The 17857-nt window shown below is 50.9% G+C and overlaps 1 protein-coding gene across 3 annotated transcripts in view; it reads left to right on the forward strand.

The window, feature by feature from the left end:
* Positions 1–13495, forward strand: part of PLIN3 (perilipin 3) — a 28376-nt gene extending 14881 nt beyond the window's left edge. For all 3 annotated transcript variants that reach the window (XM_074384764.1, XM_074384765.1, XM_039465738.2), the window contains 3 exons: positions 352–551; positions 2306–2431; positions 12315–13495. In XM_074384764.1, coding sequence (XP_074240865.1) covers positions 352–551; positions 2306–2431; positions 12315–12659 — 671 coding nt within the window. In that variant the 3' untranslated portion in view covers positions 12660–13495. The remainder of the gene's footprint in view (positions 1–351; positions 552–2305; positions 2432–12314) is intronic.
* The last annotated feature ends 4362 nt before the right edge of the window (positions 13496–17857 follow it).

Below are 17857 nucleotides of genomic sequence, written 5' to 3' on the forward strand. Positions count from 1 at the left end.
TCTACTAAAAATACAAAATTAGCCGGTCATGGTGGCACACACCTGTAATCCCAGCTACTCGGGAGGCTGAGGCAGGAGAATCGTTTGAACCCGGGAGGTGGAGGTTGCGGTGAGCCAAGATTGTGCCACTGCACTCCAGCCTGGGCGACGAGAGCGAAATTCCGTCTCAATCAATCAATCAACTGGACGGTATGATTCCAGCCTGGGCAACCAGAGCGAAACCGTGTCTCAATACGTAAATAAATAAATAAATAAATAAACTGGGCAGTGTGATTCCTGGGACCGCCCATGTGGGACACACCCAGCTGCATGTCCCAGTGTTCACGGAGACCCTGCTGCTCTTCCCCACAGCCCGCCTCGCCACGTCCCTGGATGGCTTCGACATCGCGTCCGTGCAGCAGCAGCGGCAGGAACAGAGCTACTTCGTGCGTCTGGGCTCCCTGTCAGAGAGGCTACGGCAGCACGCCTACGAGCACTCGCTGGGCAAGCTTCGGGCCACCAGGCAGAGAGCACAGGAGGCTCTGCTGCAGCTGTCGCAGGCCCTAAGCCTGGTGAGGGTCCCGGGGCTTCACCCCACAGCAGACACCCATCGGGAGCTCACTGGCCTACTGCTCACCCCTCTGCAGGCTGGCGGGGCCGTTCCCGCTTGCTCCCGGCACTGTCTCTGGTTGGACACACCTTTGCTGAGGCTGCTGCCACAGATCACACTATCTCAGGCTGGGTATAGTGGCTTATACCTTTTTTTTTTTTGGAAACGGAGTCTTCTGTCACCGAGGCTGGAGTGCAGTGGCGCAATCTCAGCTCACGGCAACCTCCACTTACCGGGTTTAAGCGATTCTCCTGCCTCAGCCTCCCAGGTAGCTGGGACTGCAGGCGTGCGCCACCACACCTGGCTAATTTTGTATTTTTAGTAGAGATGGGGTTTCTCCACGTTGGTGAGGCTGGTCTTGAACTCCCGACCTCAGGTAGTCCACTTGCCTCAGCCTCCCAAAGTGCTGGGATTAAAGGCGTAAGCCACCTCGCCCAGCCCTTTGTTTTTGTTTTTTTAGAGACTGAGTCTCACTCTGTTGCCCAGGCTGAAGTGCATGATCAAAGCTCACCGCAGTCTCTAAGCTTCACCCAGGTTGGAGCATATCTACCATCATGCCTCTTTTTTTTTTCTTTTCTCTTAAATTTGATGTAAAAATAGAGATGAGGCCGGGCGCGGTGGCTCACGCCTGTAATCCCAGCACTTTGGGAGGCCGAGGCGGGTGGATCACGAGGTCAAGAGATCGAGACCATCCTGGTCAACATGGTGAAACCCCGTCTCTACTAAAAATACAAAAAATTAGCTGGGCGTGGTGGCGCGTGCCTGTAATCCCAGCTACTCAGGAGGCTGAGGCAGGAGAATTGCCTGAACCCAGGAGGCGGAGGTTGCGGTGAGCCGAGATCGCGCCATTGCACTCCAGCCTGGGTAACGAGAGCCAAACTCCGCCTCAAAAAAAAAAAAAAAAAAAAAAAAATAGAGATGAGGTCTCACTGTGTTGCCCAGGCTGTTCTGGAGCCCCTGAACTCAAGTGATCCTCCTTCCTTGGCCTCCCAAAGCACTGGGATTGTGGAAGTGAACGTGGTTTATTCCTTTTGAAGGCTGAATAATATTTCGTCACAAGCGCTGTTTTTTGTTTTTTTTTTTTTGAGACAGAGTTTTGCTGTGTCGCCAGGCGCAGGCTGGAGTGCAATGGTGCAATCTCGGCTCACTGCAGCCTCCGCCTCCCGGGTTGAAGCAGTTCTCCTGCGTCAGCCTCCCAAGTAGCTGGGACTACAGGCACATGCCACCACGCCCAGCTAATTTTTGTATTTTTAGTAGAGACGGGGTTTCACCATGTTGGCCAGGATGGTCTTGATCTCTTGACCTCGTGATCCACCCACCTCGGCCTCCCAAAGTGCTGGGATTACAGGTGTGTGCCACCGCGCCCGGCCACAAGCATTTTTTAATCCTTCGCTGGTTCCATCTGCTTATGTCCCATTGGCCAAAGCCAGTCACGTGTCCCGGCTCCATTGCAAACAGAGAAATTGACCCAGTGGGAGGAGCTACAGGGGATGCCAGCCACTCCGCACCAACCACACAGAGCATGAGGGTGTCAAACCAAAGGCCTCAGAGCTCACAGTATCACCACAGCCTGGAAACCCTCCTTCCTCTCCTCCCTCCGTTCCTCTTTTCTAGACCGTCCTGTAAGTCATGCTAGAAGGATCCCCTGGGCACCCTCTGAAATCCTGCCTCTCCCAGGGGAGCCTCCTTCCCTCACCTCTCTCTCCCCTGCCCCAGATGGAAAATGTCAAGCATGGCGTTGATCAGAAGCTGGTGGAAGGCCAGGAGAAGCTGCACCAGATGTGGCTCAGCTGGAACCAGAAGCAGCTCCAGGGCCCCGAGAAGGAGCTGACCAAGCCAGAGGTATCTATGGGGGACCGTGGGGTCACCCAGGGTGGTTGGAGTCCCGATGCTGCCCCGTACACCTCGGCTTCATGGGCCCACCTGCTTCGAATGCTTTCCCAAGCCTCACATGCTTTCAGGAACTCATGACACCTCTCCTCCAGGAAGCCAGCCTTGATTTCTGCTCTTCGGCATGCATGGGTATGGCTTCTTCCTTTTTTTTTTTTTTTTTGAGACAGAGTTTCACTCTTGTTACCCAGGCTGGAGTGCAATGGCGTGATCTCAGCTCACCGCAACCTCCGCCTCCTGGGTTCAGGCAATTCTCCTGCCTCAGCCTCCTGAGTAGCTGGGATTACAGGCACGTGCCACCATGCCCAGCTAATTTTTCGTATTTTTAGTAGAGACGGGGTTTCACCATGTTGACCAGGATGGTCTCGATCTGTTGACCTCGTCATCCACCCGCCTCGGCCTCCCAAAGTGCTGGGATTACAGGCTTGAGCCACCGCGCCCGGCCCTTTTTTTTTTTTTTTTAAATCCTGCTCTAGCACCCAGGCTGGAATACAGTGGTGCGATCTTGGCTCACTGCAACCTGTATCTCCCAGGTTCAAGCAATTCTCCTGCCTCAGCCTCCTGAGTAGCTGGGATTACAGGAGCCCACCACTACCCCCAGCTAATTAAGTTTTTGTGTGTTTTTAGTAGAGATGGGGTTTTACCATGTTGGCCAGGCTGGTCTTGAACCCCTGACCTCAGGTGATCTGGATGATTTCTGAATCAGAGAGTATTTGTTAGCAGTGCATCTCATTGCCAAATGCTAAGCTGTGTCTTATTGAACTTAAATCTGGATTCTTGCCGGGCGCGGTGGCTCAAGCCTGTAATCCCAGCACTTTGGGAGGCCGAGGTGGGTGGATCACGAGGTCAAGAGATCGAGACCATCCTGGTCAACAAGGTGAAACCCCGTCTCTACTAAAAATACAAAAAATTAGCTGGGCATGGTGGCGTGTGCCTGTAATCCCAGCTACTTAGGAGGCTGAGGCAGGAGAATTGCCTGAACCCAGGAGGCGGAGGTTGCGGTGAGCCGAGATCACGCCATTGCACTCCAGCCTGGGTAACAAGAGTGAAACTCCGTCTCAAAAAAAAAAAAAAAAAATCTGGATTCTTCTCTTCCCTGGAGTCTTTCATATTCACCCACCTGGGTCCCAGCAGCAACTTCAGACTCATGTTCTACGGCCCTCCACTCAATCCCCAGCCTTGGCCTCTCGTGTTCCCTTGGGCCTCACTGCCTGTCCCAGCAGACATTTAAGCTCTCATTAAATCCATGTCTGGCCAACATGCTGAAACCCCGTCTCTACTAAAAAAAAAAAAAACATAAAAATTACGAGGCGGGCAGATCACAAGGTCAGGAGTTAGAAATCAGCGTGGCTGGCCGGGCGCGGTGGCTCAAGCCTGTAATCCTAGCACTTTGGGAGGCCGAGGTGGGTGGATCACGAGGTCGAGAGATCGAGACCATCCTGGTCAACATGGTGAAACCCCATCTCTACTAAAAATACAAAAAATTAGCTGGGCATGGTGGCGTGTGCCTGTAATCCCCGCTACTCAGGAGGCTGAGGCAGGAGAATTGCCCGAACCCAGGAGGCGGAGGTTGCGGTGAACCGAGATCGCGCCATTGCACTCCAGCCTGGGTAACGAGAGCGAAACTCTGTCTCAAAAAAAAAAAAAAAAAAAAAAAAGAAATCAGCGTGGCCAACATGGTGAAACATGGTGTGTCCACTAAAAATATAAAAATTAGCTGGGCGTGGTGGCAGGTGTCTGTAATCCCAGCTACTCAGGAGGCTGAGGCATAAGAATCACTTGAACCCAGGAGGCAGAGGTTGCAGTGAGCCGAGATCCCGACCCTGCACTCCAGCATTCCTAGCTACTCGGGAGGCTGAGGCAGGAGATTTGCTGGAACCTGGGAGGTGGAGGTTTCAGTGAGCTGAGATCACACCACTACACTCCAGCCTGGGCAACAAGAGCAAAACTCCGTCTTAAAAAAAAAAAAAAAAAAAAAAAAAACCCAAAAAACAAAAAAACACAAAATGTCACCACAGTGTGTGATTCTGTTTATATGAAACACTCAGAATGGGCAAATCGAGAGACGGGAAGTGGATTCGTGGTTTGCCAGGGCCTGGGGGACGGGATGTACAGGGATTGCTAATGGGAACAGGGTTTCTTTTGGTTTTGAGAGTGATGCAGATACCCTATAATTTGGCCAGTTTCGGTGGCTGATGCCTGTAACCTCATCACTTTGGGAGGCTGTGGTGGGTAGATCACTGGAAGTCAGGAGTTCAAGACCAGCCTGGTCAACCTGGTGAAAACTCATCTCTACCAAAAATACAAAAACAATTAGCCGGGCCTGGTGGCAGGTGCCTGTAAGGCCAGCTACTCCAGAGGCTGAAGTAAGAGAATCGTTTGAACCCCAGGAGCAGGGAAAGGTTGCTGTGAGCTGAGATGACGCCACTGCACTCCAGCCTGGGTGACAGAGGGAGACTGTCTCAAAAAAAAAATCCTGGAGTTAGATGAAGATAGTATTTGTACAGTCTTGTGAATATACTAAAAACCACTGAATTGTACACTTCAAACAATGAGTTTTATGGTATGTGGATTTTATGTCAATTTATGAAATAATGTTATTTATTTATTTATTTATTTTTGAGATGGAGTCTCCCTCTGTCACCCAGGCTGGAGTGCAGTGGCGCGATCTCGGCTCACTGCCACCTCTGCCTCCTGGGTTCAGACAATTCTCCGGCCTCAGCCTCCCAGGTAGCTGGGATTACAGGTGTGCGCCACCACACTCAGCTAATTTTTTGTATTTTTAGTAGAGACGGGGTTTCACTGTCTCAGCCAGGATGCTGTCAATCTCCTGACCTCGTGATCCGTCCATCTCAGCCTCCCAAAGGGCTGGGATTATAAGCATGAGCCGCCATGCCCAGCCTTATTTGCTATTTCTTTCTTTTTGAGGCAGAGTCTCTCTCTGTTGTCCTGGCTGGACTGCAGTGGTGCCGTCACGGCTCACTGGCTGCGCAGTGCAGGCTGGAGCAGTCCTCTCACCCCAGCCACCCAAGTAGCTGGGAACACAGTCACATGCCACCATGCCTGGCTAATTTTTTTTTTTTTTTTTTTTTTTTTTGAGACGGAGTTTCGCTCTTGTTACCCCGGCTGGAGTGCAATGGCGTGATCTTGGCTCACCGCAACCTCCGCCTCCTGGGTTCAGGCAATTCTCCTGCCTCAGCCTCCTGAGTAGCTGGGATTACAGGCACGCGCCACCATGTCCAGCTAATTTTTTGTATTTTTAGTAGAGACGGGGTTTCACCATGTTGACCAGGATGGTCTCGATCTCTTGACCTCGTGATCCACCCGCCTCGGCCTCCCAAAGTGCTGGGATTACAGGCTTGAGCCACCGCGCCCAGCCACCTGGCCAATTTTTAAAAAAGTTTTTAGTAGAGACAGGATCTCACTGTGTTGCCCAAGCTGGTCTTCAACCCCTGGCCTCAAGCAGTACTCCCACCTGGGCCTCCCAAAGCACTGGGAATACAGGCGTGAGCCACCACGCCTGGCCCCAGATCAATTATCGATTGATTGATTGATTGAGATTGATCCAGGCTGGAGTGCAGTGGCACGATCTTGGCTCACTGCAACCTCCAACTCCTAGGTTCGAGTGATTTTCCTGTCTCAGCCTTCCGAGTAGCTGGGACTACAGGCGCATGCCACCACACCTGGCTAATTTTTATGTTTTTTTTTTTAGTAGAGATGGGTTTTTGCCATGTTGACCAGGCTAGTCTCGAACTCCTGACCTCAGATGATCTGCCCACACTGGCCTCCCAAAGTGCTGGGATTACAGGCGTGAGCCACGGTGCCAGGCCACAGATCAGTTTTTTACGAGCTGAAATGAGTTCATATCTAAAGCACATAGTAAGGGCTACGAAAGTGAGATGTATAAAGATATAAATAGCTCTATAAACGCTAACTCTTCGGCAGGGAGACCTGGACCCCCTGGCGCCTAAGACTCTCCCCCTGCTAAGCGCAGCATCCAGAATGACCGAATAACCTTTCAAATGAAAAAAAAAAAAAAAAAAAAAAACGATCTTACCTCCCTCACGTGGGCGCCTTCCCATGATCCCTAGGCTCAAGTGGGCAGAATCCTATCTCTTCTATCTCCCAGTCCATGACTTTGTTTTTCTGAGACACAGTCTTACTCTGTCACCCCAGCTGGAGTGCAATGGCCTGATCTCAGCTCACTGCAACCTCCATCTTCGAGGTTCAAGCAGTTCTCCTGCCTCAGCCTCCTGAGTAGCTGGGACTACAGACACCTGCCACCACGCCCAGCTATTTTGTTTTGTTTTATTTATTTACTTATTCATTTATTTAATTAATTTATTTTTTATTTTATTTTATTTTATTTTTTTTTTGAGACGGAGTTTCGCTCTTGTTACCCAGGCTGGAGTGCAATGGCGCGATCTCGGCTCACCGCAACCTCCGCCTCCTGGGTTCAGGCAATTCTCCTGCCTCAGCCTCCTGAGTAGCTGGGATTATAGGCACGCGCCACCATGCCCAGCTAATTTTTTGTATTTTTAGTAGAGACGGGGTTTCACCATGTTGACCAGGTTGGTCTCGATCTCTCGACCTTGTGATCCACCTGCCTCGGCCTCCCAAAGTGCTGGGATTACAGGCTTGAGCCACCGCGCCCGGCCAATTTATTTATTTTAAACAGAGTTTTGCTCTCGTTGCCCAGGCTTGAGTGCAATGGCGCAGTCTCCGCTCGCTGCAACCTCCACCTCCCGGGTTAAAGCGATTCTCCTGCCTCAGCCTCCCAAGTACCTGGGATTACAGGCGTGCACCACCACACTTGGCTAATTTTTATTTTTATTTTTATTTTTAGTAGAGACAGGGTTTCACCCTGTTGGCCATGCTGGTCTCGAACTCCTGACCTCAAGTGATCCACCCGCCTCGGCCTCCCAAAGTGCTGGGATTACAGTCATGAGCCACCATGCTTGGCTACTTTTTGTATTTTCTATTTATTTATTTATTTATTTATTTATTTATTTCTGAGACAAAGTCTCACTCTGTCACCCAAGTTGAAATGCAGTGGCGTGATCTCTACTCACTGCAGCCTCCGCCTCCCAGGTTCAAGCGATTCTCCTGCCTCAGTTTCCCAAGTAGCTGGGATTACAGGCGCCTGCCACCACGCCTGCCTAATTTTCTTGTGTTTTTAGTAGACACAGGGTTTTGTCATCTTGGCCAGGCTAGTCTCGAACTCCTAACCTCAAGTGATCCACCCGCCTTGGCCTCCCAAAGTGCTGGGATTACAGGTGTGAGTCACCGCACCTGGCCTAATTTTTGTATTTTTAGTAGAGACAGAATTTTACCATGTCGGCCAGGCTGGTAGTTTCACCATGTCGGCCAGGCTGGGAGTTTCAGCATGTCAGCCAGGCTGGGAGTTTCACCATGTCGGCCAGGCTGGTCACAAACCCTACCTGTGCTCATCTCAGTCCATGGCCGAGGAAATTTTCAAGGAAATTTCCTAGCTCTCTGATTTCAACTGTGGTCTCCCCTGATGCTCTACAACTTCTGCCTAGAAAGTTCTTCCAGACTGTCCCAGCCTGGCTTCTACTTTTTGTTTTTTAGCAGTTTTATTGAGATATCATTTGCATACCATACAAGTTACCCTTTTAAATCATACACCTCAGTAGTTCTAAGCATTGCGTAATGGTCACTGTCACATCTCATGCCCCTAAAAAGAAAGTCTTTTCCCATCAGCCGTCTCTCCGTTTTCTCCTCTGCCCAACCATGCCTCTGCTTCCTGCCTCTGTGGATAGGCCTGTCATGGGCATTTCACAGAAATGGGATTACACACTGTATGGCCTTTTTTTTTTTTTTTTTTGAGACGGAGTTTCGCTCTTGTTCCCCAGGCTGGAGTGCAATGGCATGATCTCGGCTCACCGCCACCTCCGCCTCCTGGGCTCAGGCAATTCTCCTGTCTCAGCCTCCTGAGTAGCTGGGATTACAGGCACGCGCCACCATGCCCAGCTAGTTTTTTGTATTTTTAGTAGAGACGGGGTTTCACCATGTTGACCAGGATGGTCTCGATCTCTCGACCTCGTGATCCACCCGCCTCGGCCTCCCAAAGTGCTGGGATTACAGGCTTGAGCCACGGCGCCCAGCCCCTTTTTTTTTTTGTTTTTGCTTTTGTTTTTGTTTTTGTTTTTGTTTTTTTTTGAGATGAATCTCGCTCTGTCGCCCAGACTGAAGTGCAGTGGTGTGATCTTGGCTCACTGTAACCTCCGCCTCCCGGGTTCAAACAATTCTTCGTCCTCAGCCTCCCGAGTATCTGGGACTACAGGTACCCGCCACCACACTTGGCTAATTTTTGTATTTTTTTTTTTTTTTTTTTTGAGACAGAGTTTCGCTCTTGTTACCCAGGCTGGAGTGCAATGGCGCGATCTCGGCTCACTGCAACCTCCGCCTCCTGGGTTCAGGCAATTCTCCTGCCTCAGCCTCCTGAGTAGCTGGGATTACAGGCACGTGCCACCATGCCCAGCTAATTTTTTGTATTTTTAGTAGAGACGGGGTTTCACCACGTTGACCAGGATGGTCTCGATCTCTTGACCTCGTGATCCACCCGCCTCGGCCTCCCAAAGTGCTGGGATTACAGGCTTGAGCCACCGAGCCCGGCCAATTTTTGTATTTTTAGTAGAGACGGGGTTTCATCATATTGGCCAGGCTGGTCTCGAACTCCTGACCTTGTGAGCTGCTCACCTCGGCCTCCCAGAGTGCTGGGATTACAGGCATGAGCCACTGTGGGCCCGGCCCTGGGTGGCCTTTTGTGTCTGGCTCCTTGAACTGAGTGTGGCATCCGTGGTCTGGGTCAGAGCCCTGTGACTTTCCACGGCTGCTGAGTCACATTCTCTGGTATGGATGAGTCACATTCTGTTCACCCATTTATCAACCAAAACACACTTGAGCCATTTGGACTTTTTGCTCTGCGCCTGTGTCCCGTCTTTGTGTGTGGACGTATGCTTTCGTTTCTGTTGTGCATACACCCACCACCAGAATTGCTGAGTCATATGATACTCCTATGGTTTAACATTTTGAGGAACCGCTGGACTGTTTTCCAGAATGACTATGCCACCAGCCACGCATGAGTCTTCAATTCCTCCACCTCTTGACCTACAGTGGGTATTATCTGACCATTTGTTTCTTTCTTTTTCTTTCTTTTTTTTTTTTTTTTTGAGATGGAGTCTTGCTCTGTCGCCCAGGCTGGAGTGCAGTGGCGCCAGGCGCGATCTCAGCTCACCGCAGCCTCCGCCTCCCAGGTTCAAGTGACTCTCTTGTCTCAGCCTCCCAAGTAGCTGGGATTACAGGCACCTGCCACCACGCCCGGCTAATTTTTGTGTTTTTAGTAGAGACGGGGTTGCACCATCTTGGTCAGGCTTGTCTCAAATCCCTGACCTCGTGATTCACCCGTCTTGGCCTCCCAAAGTGCTGGGATGACAGGCCTGAGCCACCGCGCCCGGCCCAATTTCTCCACCTCATGACTGATTGGGTATTATCTGACCATTTCCAGCTATCCTAATGGGTTTGTGAAGTGATATGTCCTTGTTGGGTTTTTTGTTTTTGTTTTTGTTTTTGTTTTTGAGACGGAGTTTCACTCTTGTTACCCAGGCTGGAGTGCAATGGCGCGATCTCGGCTCACCGCAACCTCCGCCTCCTGGGTTCAGGCAATTCTCCTGCCTCAGCCTCCTAAGTAACTGGGATTACAGGCACGCGCCACCACGCCCAGCTAATTTTTTGTATTTTTAGTAGAGACGGGGTTTCACTATGTTGACCAGGATGGTCTCGATCTCTTGACCTCGTGATCCACCCGCCTCGGCCTCCCAAAGTGCTGGGATTACAGGCTTGAGCCACCGCGCCCGGCGTTTGTTTTTGTTTTTTTTGAGACAAAGTCTTGCCCTGTTACCCAGGCTGGAGTGCAGTGGCTCGATCTCCGCTCTTTGCAACCTCCGTCTCCCAGGTTCAAGTGATTCTCCTGCCTCAGCCTCCCGAGTAGCTGGGAGGACAGGCAAACTCTACCACGCCCAGCTAATTTTTTTGTATTTTTAGTAGAGACAGGGTTTCACCATGTTGCCCAGGATGGTCTCGATCTCTTGACCTCGTGATCCACCCACCTCGACCTCCCAAAGTGCTGGGATTATAGGCTTGAGCCACTGCGCCCGGCTTCTTTGGTGATTTTCTATGCCTTTAAAAATTGACTAGTGGGCCGGGCGCGGTGGCTCAAGCCTGTAATCCCAGCACTTTGGGAGGCCGAGGCGGGTGGATCACGAGGTCAAGAGTTCGAGACCATCCTGGTCCACATGGTGAAACCCTGTCTCTACTAAAAATGCAAAAAATTAGCTGGGCATGGTGGCGCGTGCCTGTAATCCCAGCTACTCAGGAGGCTGAGGCAGGAGAATTGCCTGAACCCAGGAGGCAGAGGTTGCGGTGAGCCAAGATCGCGCCATTGCACTCCAGCCTGGGTAACAAGAGCAAAACTCCATCTCAAGAAAAAAAAAATTGACTAGTGCCAAAAATGTCTGTAATTCCAGCATTTTGGGAAGCTGAAATAGGCAGATCACTTGAGCCTAGGAGTTTAAGATCTGGGCAAGTTAGTGAGATCCCGGCTCTATAGAAAATTTTTAAAATGTAGCTGGGCGTGGTGGTGAGTGCCTGTAGTCCCAGCTACTCAGGAGGCTGAAATCACAGATCACTTGAGCTCAGGAGTTGGAGGCTGCAGTGAGCTGTGATTGCACCACTGCACTCCAGCCTGGGCCACAGAGCTAGATCCTGTTTGTAATTAAAAGAAAAGAGGCAGCCGGGTACGGCGGCTCACACCTGTAATCCCAGCACTTTGGGAGGCCGAGGCGGGCAGATCACGAGTTCAAGAGATCGAGACCATCCTGGCCAACATCGTGAAACCCTGTCTCTACTAAAAATACAAAAATTAGCTGGGCGTGGTGGCACATGCCTGTAGTCTAGCTACTCGGGAGGCTGAGGCAGGAGAGTTGCTTGAACCTGGGAGGCAGAGGTTGCAGTGGGCCGAGATTGCGCCATTGCACTCCAGGCTGGTGCCTGGTGACAGAGTGAGACTCTGTTTCAAAAAAAAAAAAGAAAGAAAAGAGGCTGGGTGTGGTGGCTGATCCCTGTAATCCCAGCACCGTGGGAGGCCAAGGCAGGAAAATCACCTGAAGTCAGGAGTTCAAGACCAGCCTGGTCAACATGGTAAAACCCCATCTCTACTAAAAATGCAAAAATTAGCCAGGCATGGTGGCACGCCTGTAATGCCAGCTACCTGGGAGGCTGAGGCAGGAAAATCACTTGAACCCAGGAGGTGGAGGTTGCAGTGAGCCAAGATCGTGTCACTGCACTCCAACCTGGGGGACAGAGCAAGACTTCATCTCAAAAAAAAAAAGGGGGGGGGGCTGGGCGCAGTGGCTCACGCCTGTAATCCCAGCACTTTGGAAGTCCAAGGTGGGCAGATCACGAGGTCAGGAGATTGAGACCATCCTGGCTAACACTGTGAAACCCTGTCTCTACCAAAAATATAAAAAAATTAGCCAGATGGGGTGGCACGTGTCTCTAGTCTCAGCTACTCGGGAGGCTGAGGCAGGAGCATCGCTTGAACCCGGGAGGCGGAGGTTGCAGTGAGCCGAGATCGCGCCGCTGCACTCCAGCCTGGGCGACAGAGCGAGACTCTATTAAAAAAAGAAAAAGTTTCGCCTATGGAAAGGTTTTCTCCGAGGTTAGTGGTAGAACTCCTCTTTCCCTGGCTTCAGCTCCAATCGCCTTTGCTGAAACACGTGGTCCTGATTGGCACCCCCATCTCCCTTCTCAGCAGGTGGAGTCCCGGGCTCTCACCATGTTCCGGGACATTGCCCAGCAGCTCCAGGCCACATGCACCTCCCTGGGGTCCAGCATCCAGGGCCTCCCCAGCAATGTGAAGGACCAGGTGCAGCAGGCCCGCCGCCAGATGGAGGAGCTCCAAGCCACCTTCTCCAGCATCCACTCCTTCCAGGACCTGTCCAGCAGCATCCTGGCCCAGAGCCGTGAGCGCGTGGCCAGCGCCCGTGAGGCCCTGGACCACATGGTGGAATACGTGGCCCAGAACACACCTGTCACGTGGCTCGTGGGGCCCTTTGCCCCCGGAATCACTGAGAAAGCCCCAGAGGAGAAGAAATAGGGAGAGAGGAGAGGACTCAGGCGGCCCCGTTTCCGTGCTACAGCTCTGGAGTCCTCAATCCGGGGCCCATTTCAAACCGATTTTCTAAGCCCTCCTCCCAGCTCTTCTGTGCTGTCAGCTGGGAAGCTAAGGCTCTCAAAACTGGGCCATCACCCCACTGACCAATCTCTCACCCTTTCTGAGCTTGGAAGAAGCATATTCTGAGCCTCACCCTATCAGTCAGTAGAAAGAGATTTCGAGAAAATTATTTTTCAGGAAGGTTGCCCCCCAACCAGAATTTTTTTTTCCTTGTTAAAAATTGGGGATAGCCGGGCGCGGTGGCTCAAGCCTGTAATCCCAGCACTTTGGGAGGCCGAGGCGGGTGGATCACAAGGTCGAGAGATCGAGACCATCCTGGTCAACATGGTGAAACCCTGTCTCTACTAAAAATACAAAAAAAATTAGCTGGGCATGGTGGCACATGCCTGTAATCCCAGCTACTCAGAAGGCTGAGGCAGGAGAATTGCCTGAACCCAGGAGGCGGAGGTTGCGGTGAGCCGAGATTGCGCCATTGCACTCCAGCCTGGGTAACAAGAGTGAAACTCTGTCTCAAAAGAAAAAAAAAAATTGGTGATATAGTCTCTGTCCCACTTTGTCCACACCGATGACCCTGGATATCAGCCTGTAGTGCGTGGACTTGGATTTCTGGTCTAAGTGGGCCTCCTGGGGATGGGATGGACCGCTGAGCTTCTGAGCTTCACTGTAGAGCAGACGGGTGCTGGGACCTGTCTGGCACGCCTTGTTGAAACGCCCTGGCATTCAGTATTGCCTTAATAAACTTCACCTACAACTGCAAACAGGCTCTGTCTGTGTGTGTGTGTGTGTGTGTGTGTGTTTTCATGTGTCCCTGCTGCTGTCACAGAAATACCTTAGGCTGGGTAATTTATTTATTCCTTTATTTATTTTGTAGAGACAGGGTCTCACTATGTTGCCCAGGCTGGTCTTGAACTCCTGAGCTCAAGCGATCCTCCCGCCACGTCCTCCTAAAGTGCTGGGACTACAGGCGTGAGCCACTGTGCCTGGCCTGCCAGTGTCTTGATCTTGGACTTCCCAGCCTTCAGTACTGTGAGAAATAAATTTCTTTTTTTTTTTGAGACGAAGTTGTGCCTTGTTGCCCAGGCTGGAGTACAGTGGCACGGTCTGAGCTCACTGCAACCTCCACTTCCTGGGTTTAAGCGATTCTCCTGCCTCAGCCTCCCAAGTAGCTGAGATTACAGGTGCCTGCCACCACACCTGGCTAATTTTTTGTACTTTTAGTAGAGATGAGGTTTCACCATGTTGACCAGGCTGGTTTTGAACTCCTGGCCTGGTGATCTGCCCGCCTCCACCTCCCAAAGCAATGGGATTACAGGCGTGAGCCACCACACCCAGCTTTTTTTTTTTTTAGACAGAGTTTCACTCTTGTTGCTGAGGCTGGAGTGCAGTGGTGCAATCTCAGCTCATCACAACCTCCACCTCCTGGGTTCAAGTGATTCTTTTGCCTCAGTCTCCCAAGTAGCTGGGATTACAGGCATGTGCCACTATGCCCGGCTAATTTTGTATTTGTAGTAGAGACAAGGTTTCTCCATGTAGGTCAGGCTGGTCTTGAACTCCTGACCTCAGGTGATCCGCTGGCCTTGGCCTCCCAAAGTGCTGGGATTACAGGCATGAGCCACGGCGCCCAGCCTGTTTCTTTCATTGAAGAAGAGGGTTTGGTCAGGCCCATGGCTCACACCTGTAATCCCAGCACTTTGAGAGGCCAAGAGCGACAGATCATGAGGTCAGGAGTTCGAGACCAGCCTAGCCAACGTGACGAAACCCTGTCTTTAACTAAAAATACAAAACAATTAGCTGGGCATGGCACGTGCCTATAATCCCAGCTACTCTGGAGGCTGAGGCAAGAGAATTGCTTGAACCTGGGAATTGGAGGTTGCACTGAGCCGAGATCGCTCCACTGCACTCCAGCCTGGGCTACAGAGCAAGACTCTGTCTCAAATAAATGAATGAATGAATGAATGAATGAATGAATGAATAAATAAATAAATAAAAGAGGGGCAACTGCACCTGTCTGAAAGTGATCAAATTGATCCATCTGCAGCCCTGGAACTCTGGGTGCTTTAGCCATTACCTTCTCTGAGCCTCAAGTCTTCTCATCTGTAAAATGGGAACCATCAAATCCATTTTGATGGAGAAAAGGTTGTTTTAAGACATTGATCAAGCCAGGCACGGTGGCTCACACCCATAATTCCAATACTTTGGGAAGCCAAGGCAGGAGGACTGCTTGAGGCCAGGAGTTTGAAACCAACCTGGCAACATAGCAAGACATCATCTCTACAAAAGAAAATTTTTTTAAAAAGATTAGCCAGGCGTGGTGGCATGCAACTGCAGTCCCAGCTACTCCGAGGCTGAGGTGGAAGGACTGCTTGAGCCCAGGAAGTCAAGCCTGCAGTGACAGGGATCACAACACTGCACTCCAGCCTGGGCGGCTGACAGACACCCTGTCTCAGACCAAAAAAAAAAAAAAGGCATTGATCAGATGACCGCCAAGGTACAGTCACAGTGACTCACGCCTGTAATACCAGCACTTTGGGAGGCCAAACTGGGACAATCTCTTAAAGCCAGGAGTCGGGAACCAGTCTGGGTCACATAGTGAGACCCTGTCTCTACAAAAAAAAATTAAAAACAGTCCAACTCAGTTTTGCGTGCCTGTAGTCCCAGCTACTTGGGAGGCTCAGGTGGGAGGATCATTTGAGGGCCAGAATTGGAGGCTGCTTTGAGCTATGATGGTGCTACTGCACTCCAGCCTGGGTGACAGAGTGAAATCCCACCTCTTAAAAGGAAAAAAAAAAAAAAAAAGGCCGGGTGCAGTGGCTCACCCCTGTAATCCCAGCATTTTGGGAGGGTGAGGTGGGCTGATCATGAGGTCAAGAGATTAAGACCATCTGGCCGGGCACGGTGGCTCAAGCCTGTAATCCCAGCACTTTGGGAGGCCGAGGTGGGTGGATCATGAGGTCAAGAGATCGAGACCATCCTGGTCAACATGATGAAACCCTGTCTCTACTAAAAATACAAAAAAAAATTAGCTGGGCATGGTGGTGCATGCCTGTAATCCCAGCTACTCAGGAGGCTGAGGCAGGAGAATTGCCTGAACCCAGGAGGCGGAGGTTGCGGTGAGCCGAGATCGCGCCATTGCACTCCAGCCTGGGTAACAAGAGTGAAACTCTGTCTCAAAAAAAAAAAAAAAAAAAGATTAAGACCATCTTGTCCAACATGTTGAGACCCCATCGCTCCTAAAAATACAAAAATTAGCTGGGCATGGTGATGTGCACCTGTAGTCCCAGCTACTGAGGAGGCTGAGGCAGGAGAATCTTTGATCCCGGGAGGCGGAGGTTGCAGTGAACTGAGATTGAGCCACTGCACTCCAGCCTGATGATAGAGCAAGACTCTGTCTCAAAAAAAAAAGAAAAAAGTCTGGGCACAGTGGCTCACGCTTGTAATCCCAGCACTTTAGGAGGTTGAGGCAGACAGATCATCTGAGGTCAGGAGTTTGAAACCAGCCTGGCCAAATGGCGGGATCTCAGCTCACTGCACCCTCTGCCTCACGGGTACAGCCAATTCTCCTGCCTCAGCCCCCGGAGTAGCTGGGACTACAGCCGTGCGCGCCACCATGCCCACCTAATTTTTAAAATATTATTAGTAGAGAAGACATGTTTTCACCATGTTAGCCAGGCTAGTCTTGAACTCCTGACCTCAAGTGATAAACCCGCCTCAGCCTCCCAAGGTGCTGGGATTATAGGCATGAGCCACTGTTCCTGGCCCCCATAAGAACTTTTAGGTGAACTTCAGCCTGGGGTCCCTAAACCTCTTGGGGGTGTTCAGTGTGTCTGAATTTTGATGGGGGGAAAAATTCACATCTTTCTTTTCACTGACCCTAACTGATATTTGTCATTTCCTCAATTATGAATGAAGATAGCAGCAGGACCTGGGACTTTGTCCATCTGTCCCTAATAAAAGCCACAGATACAAAGGCCGGGCGCGGTGGCTCAAGCTTGTAATCCCAGCACTTTGGGAGGCCGAGGCGGATGGATCACGAGGTCGAGAGATCGAGACCATCCTGGTCAACATGGTGAAACCCCGTCTCTACTAAAAATACAAAAAATTAGCTGGGCATGGTGGCGCGTGCCTGTAATCCCAGCTACTCAGGAGGCTGAGGCAGGAGAATTGCCTGAACCCAGGAGGCGGAGGTTGCGGTGAGCCGAGATTGCGCCATTGCACTCCAGCCTGGGTAACAAGAGCGAAAACTCCGTCTCAAAAAAAAAAAAAAAAAAAAAAAAAAGCCACAGATACTTTCAGATTGCATTGTAACTGGAAACACACCCCAACACTTGTCACTGCTGCAAAATCACTGTGATTATTAGATCGTATTTAATGCGGTGATAAAAATAAAATTACAGGCCGAGCGAGTTGGCTCACAACTGTAATCCCAGCACTTTGGGAGGCCGAGGAGGGGGGACTGCTTGAGCCTGGGAGCTTGACGCAGCCTGGGCAATATGGGGAGACCCCCTTTCAAATAATAGTAATTATTATAATAATAAAATTAGGTAGGGTGCAGTGGCTGTAATTCTAGCACTTTGGGAGGCTGAGGCAGGTAGATCACATGAAGTCAGGAGTTCAAGACCAGCTGGCCAACACGGGGAAACACTGTCTTTACTAAAAATACAAAAATTAGCCGGGCAAGGTGGCCGGGTCCCTGTAATCCCAGCTGCTAGGGAAGCTGAGGCAGGAGAATCGCTTGAACCTGGGAGGCGGAGGTTGCAGTGAACTGAGATCGCGCCACTGCACTCCAGCCTGGGCAACAGAGTGAGACTGTGTCTCAATCAATCAATCAATCAATAAAATTAGGCCCTGCACGGTGGCTCACACCGGTAATCCCAGCACTTTGGGAGGCAGAGGCGGGTGGATCACCTGAAGTCAGGAGTTCCATACCAGCCTGCCCAACATGGTGAAACCCCATCTCTTTTAAAAATACAAAAATTGAGGCTGGGCGGGGTGGCTCACACCTGTAATCCCAGCATTTTGGGAGGCCGAGGTGGGTGGATCACCTGAAGTCAGGAGTTCAAGACCAGCCTGACCAACATGGTGAAACCCTGTCTCTTAAAAAAAAAAAAAAAAAAAAAAAA

Source organism: Saimiri boliviensis, chromosome 14, assembly GCF_048565385.1.
Source record: "Saimiri boliviensis isolate mSaiBol1 chromosome 14, mSaiBol1.pri, whole genome shotgun sequence".
NCBI lineage: Eukaryota > Metazoa > Chordata > Mammalia > Primates > Cebidae > Saimiri > Saimiri boliviensis.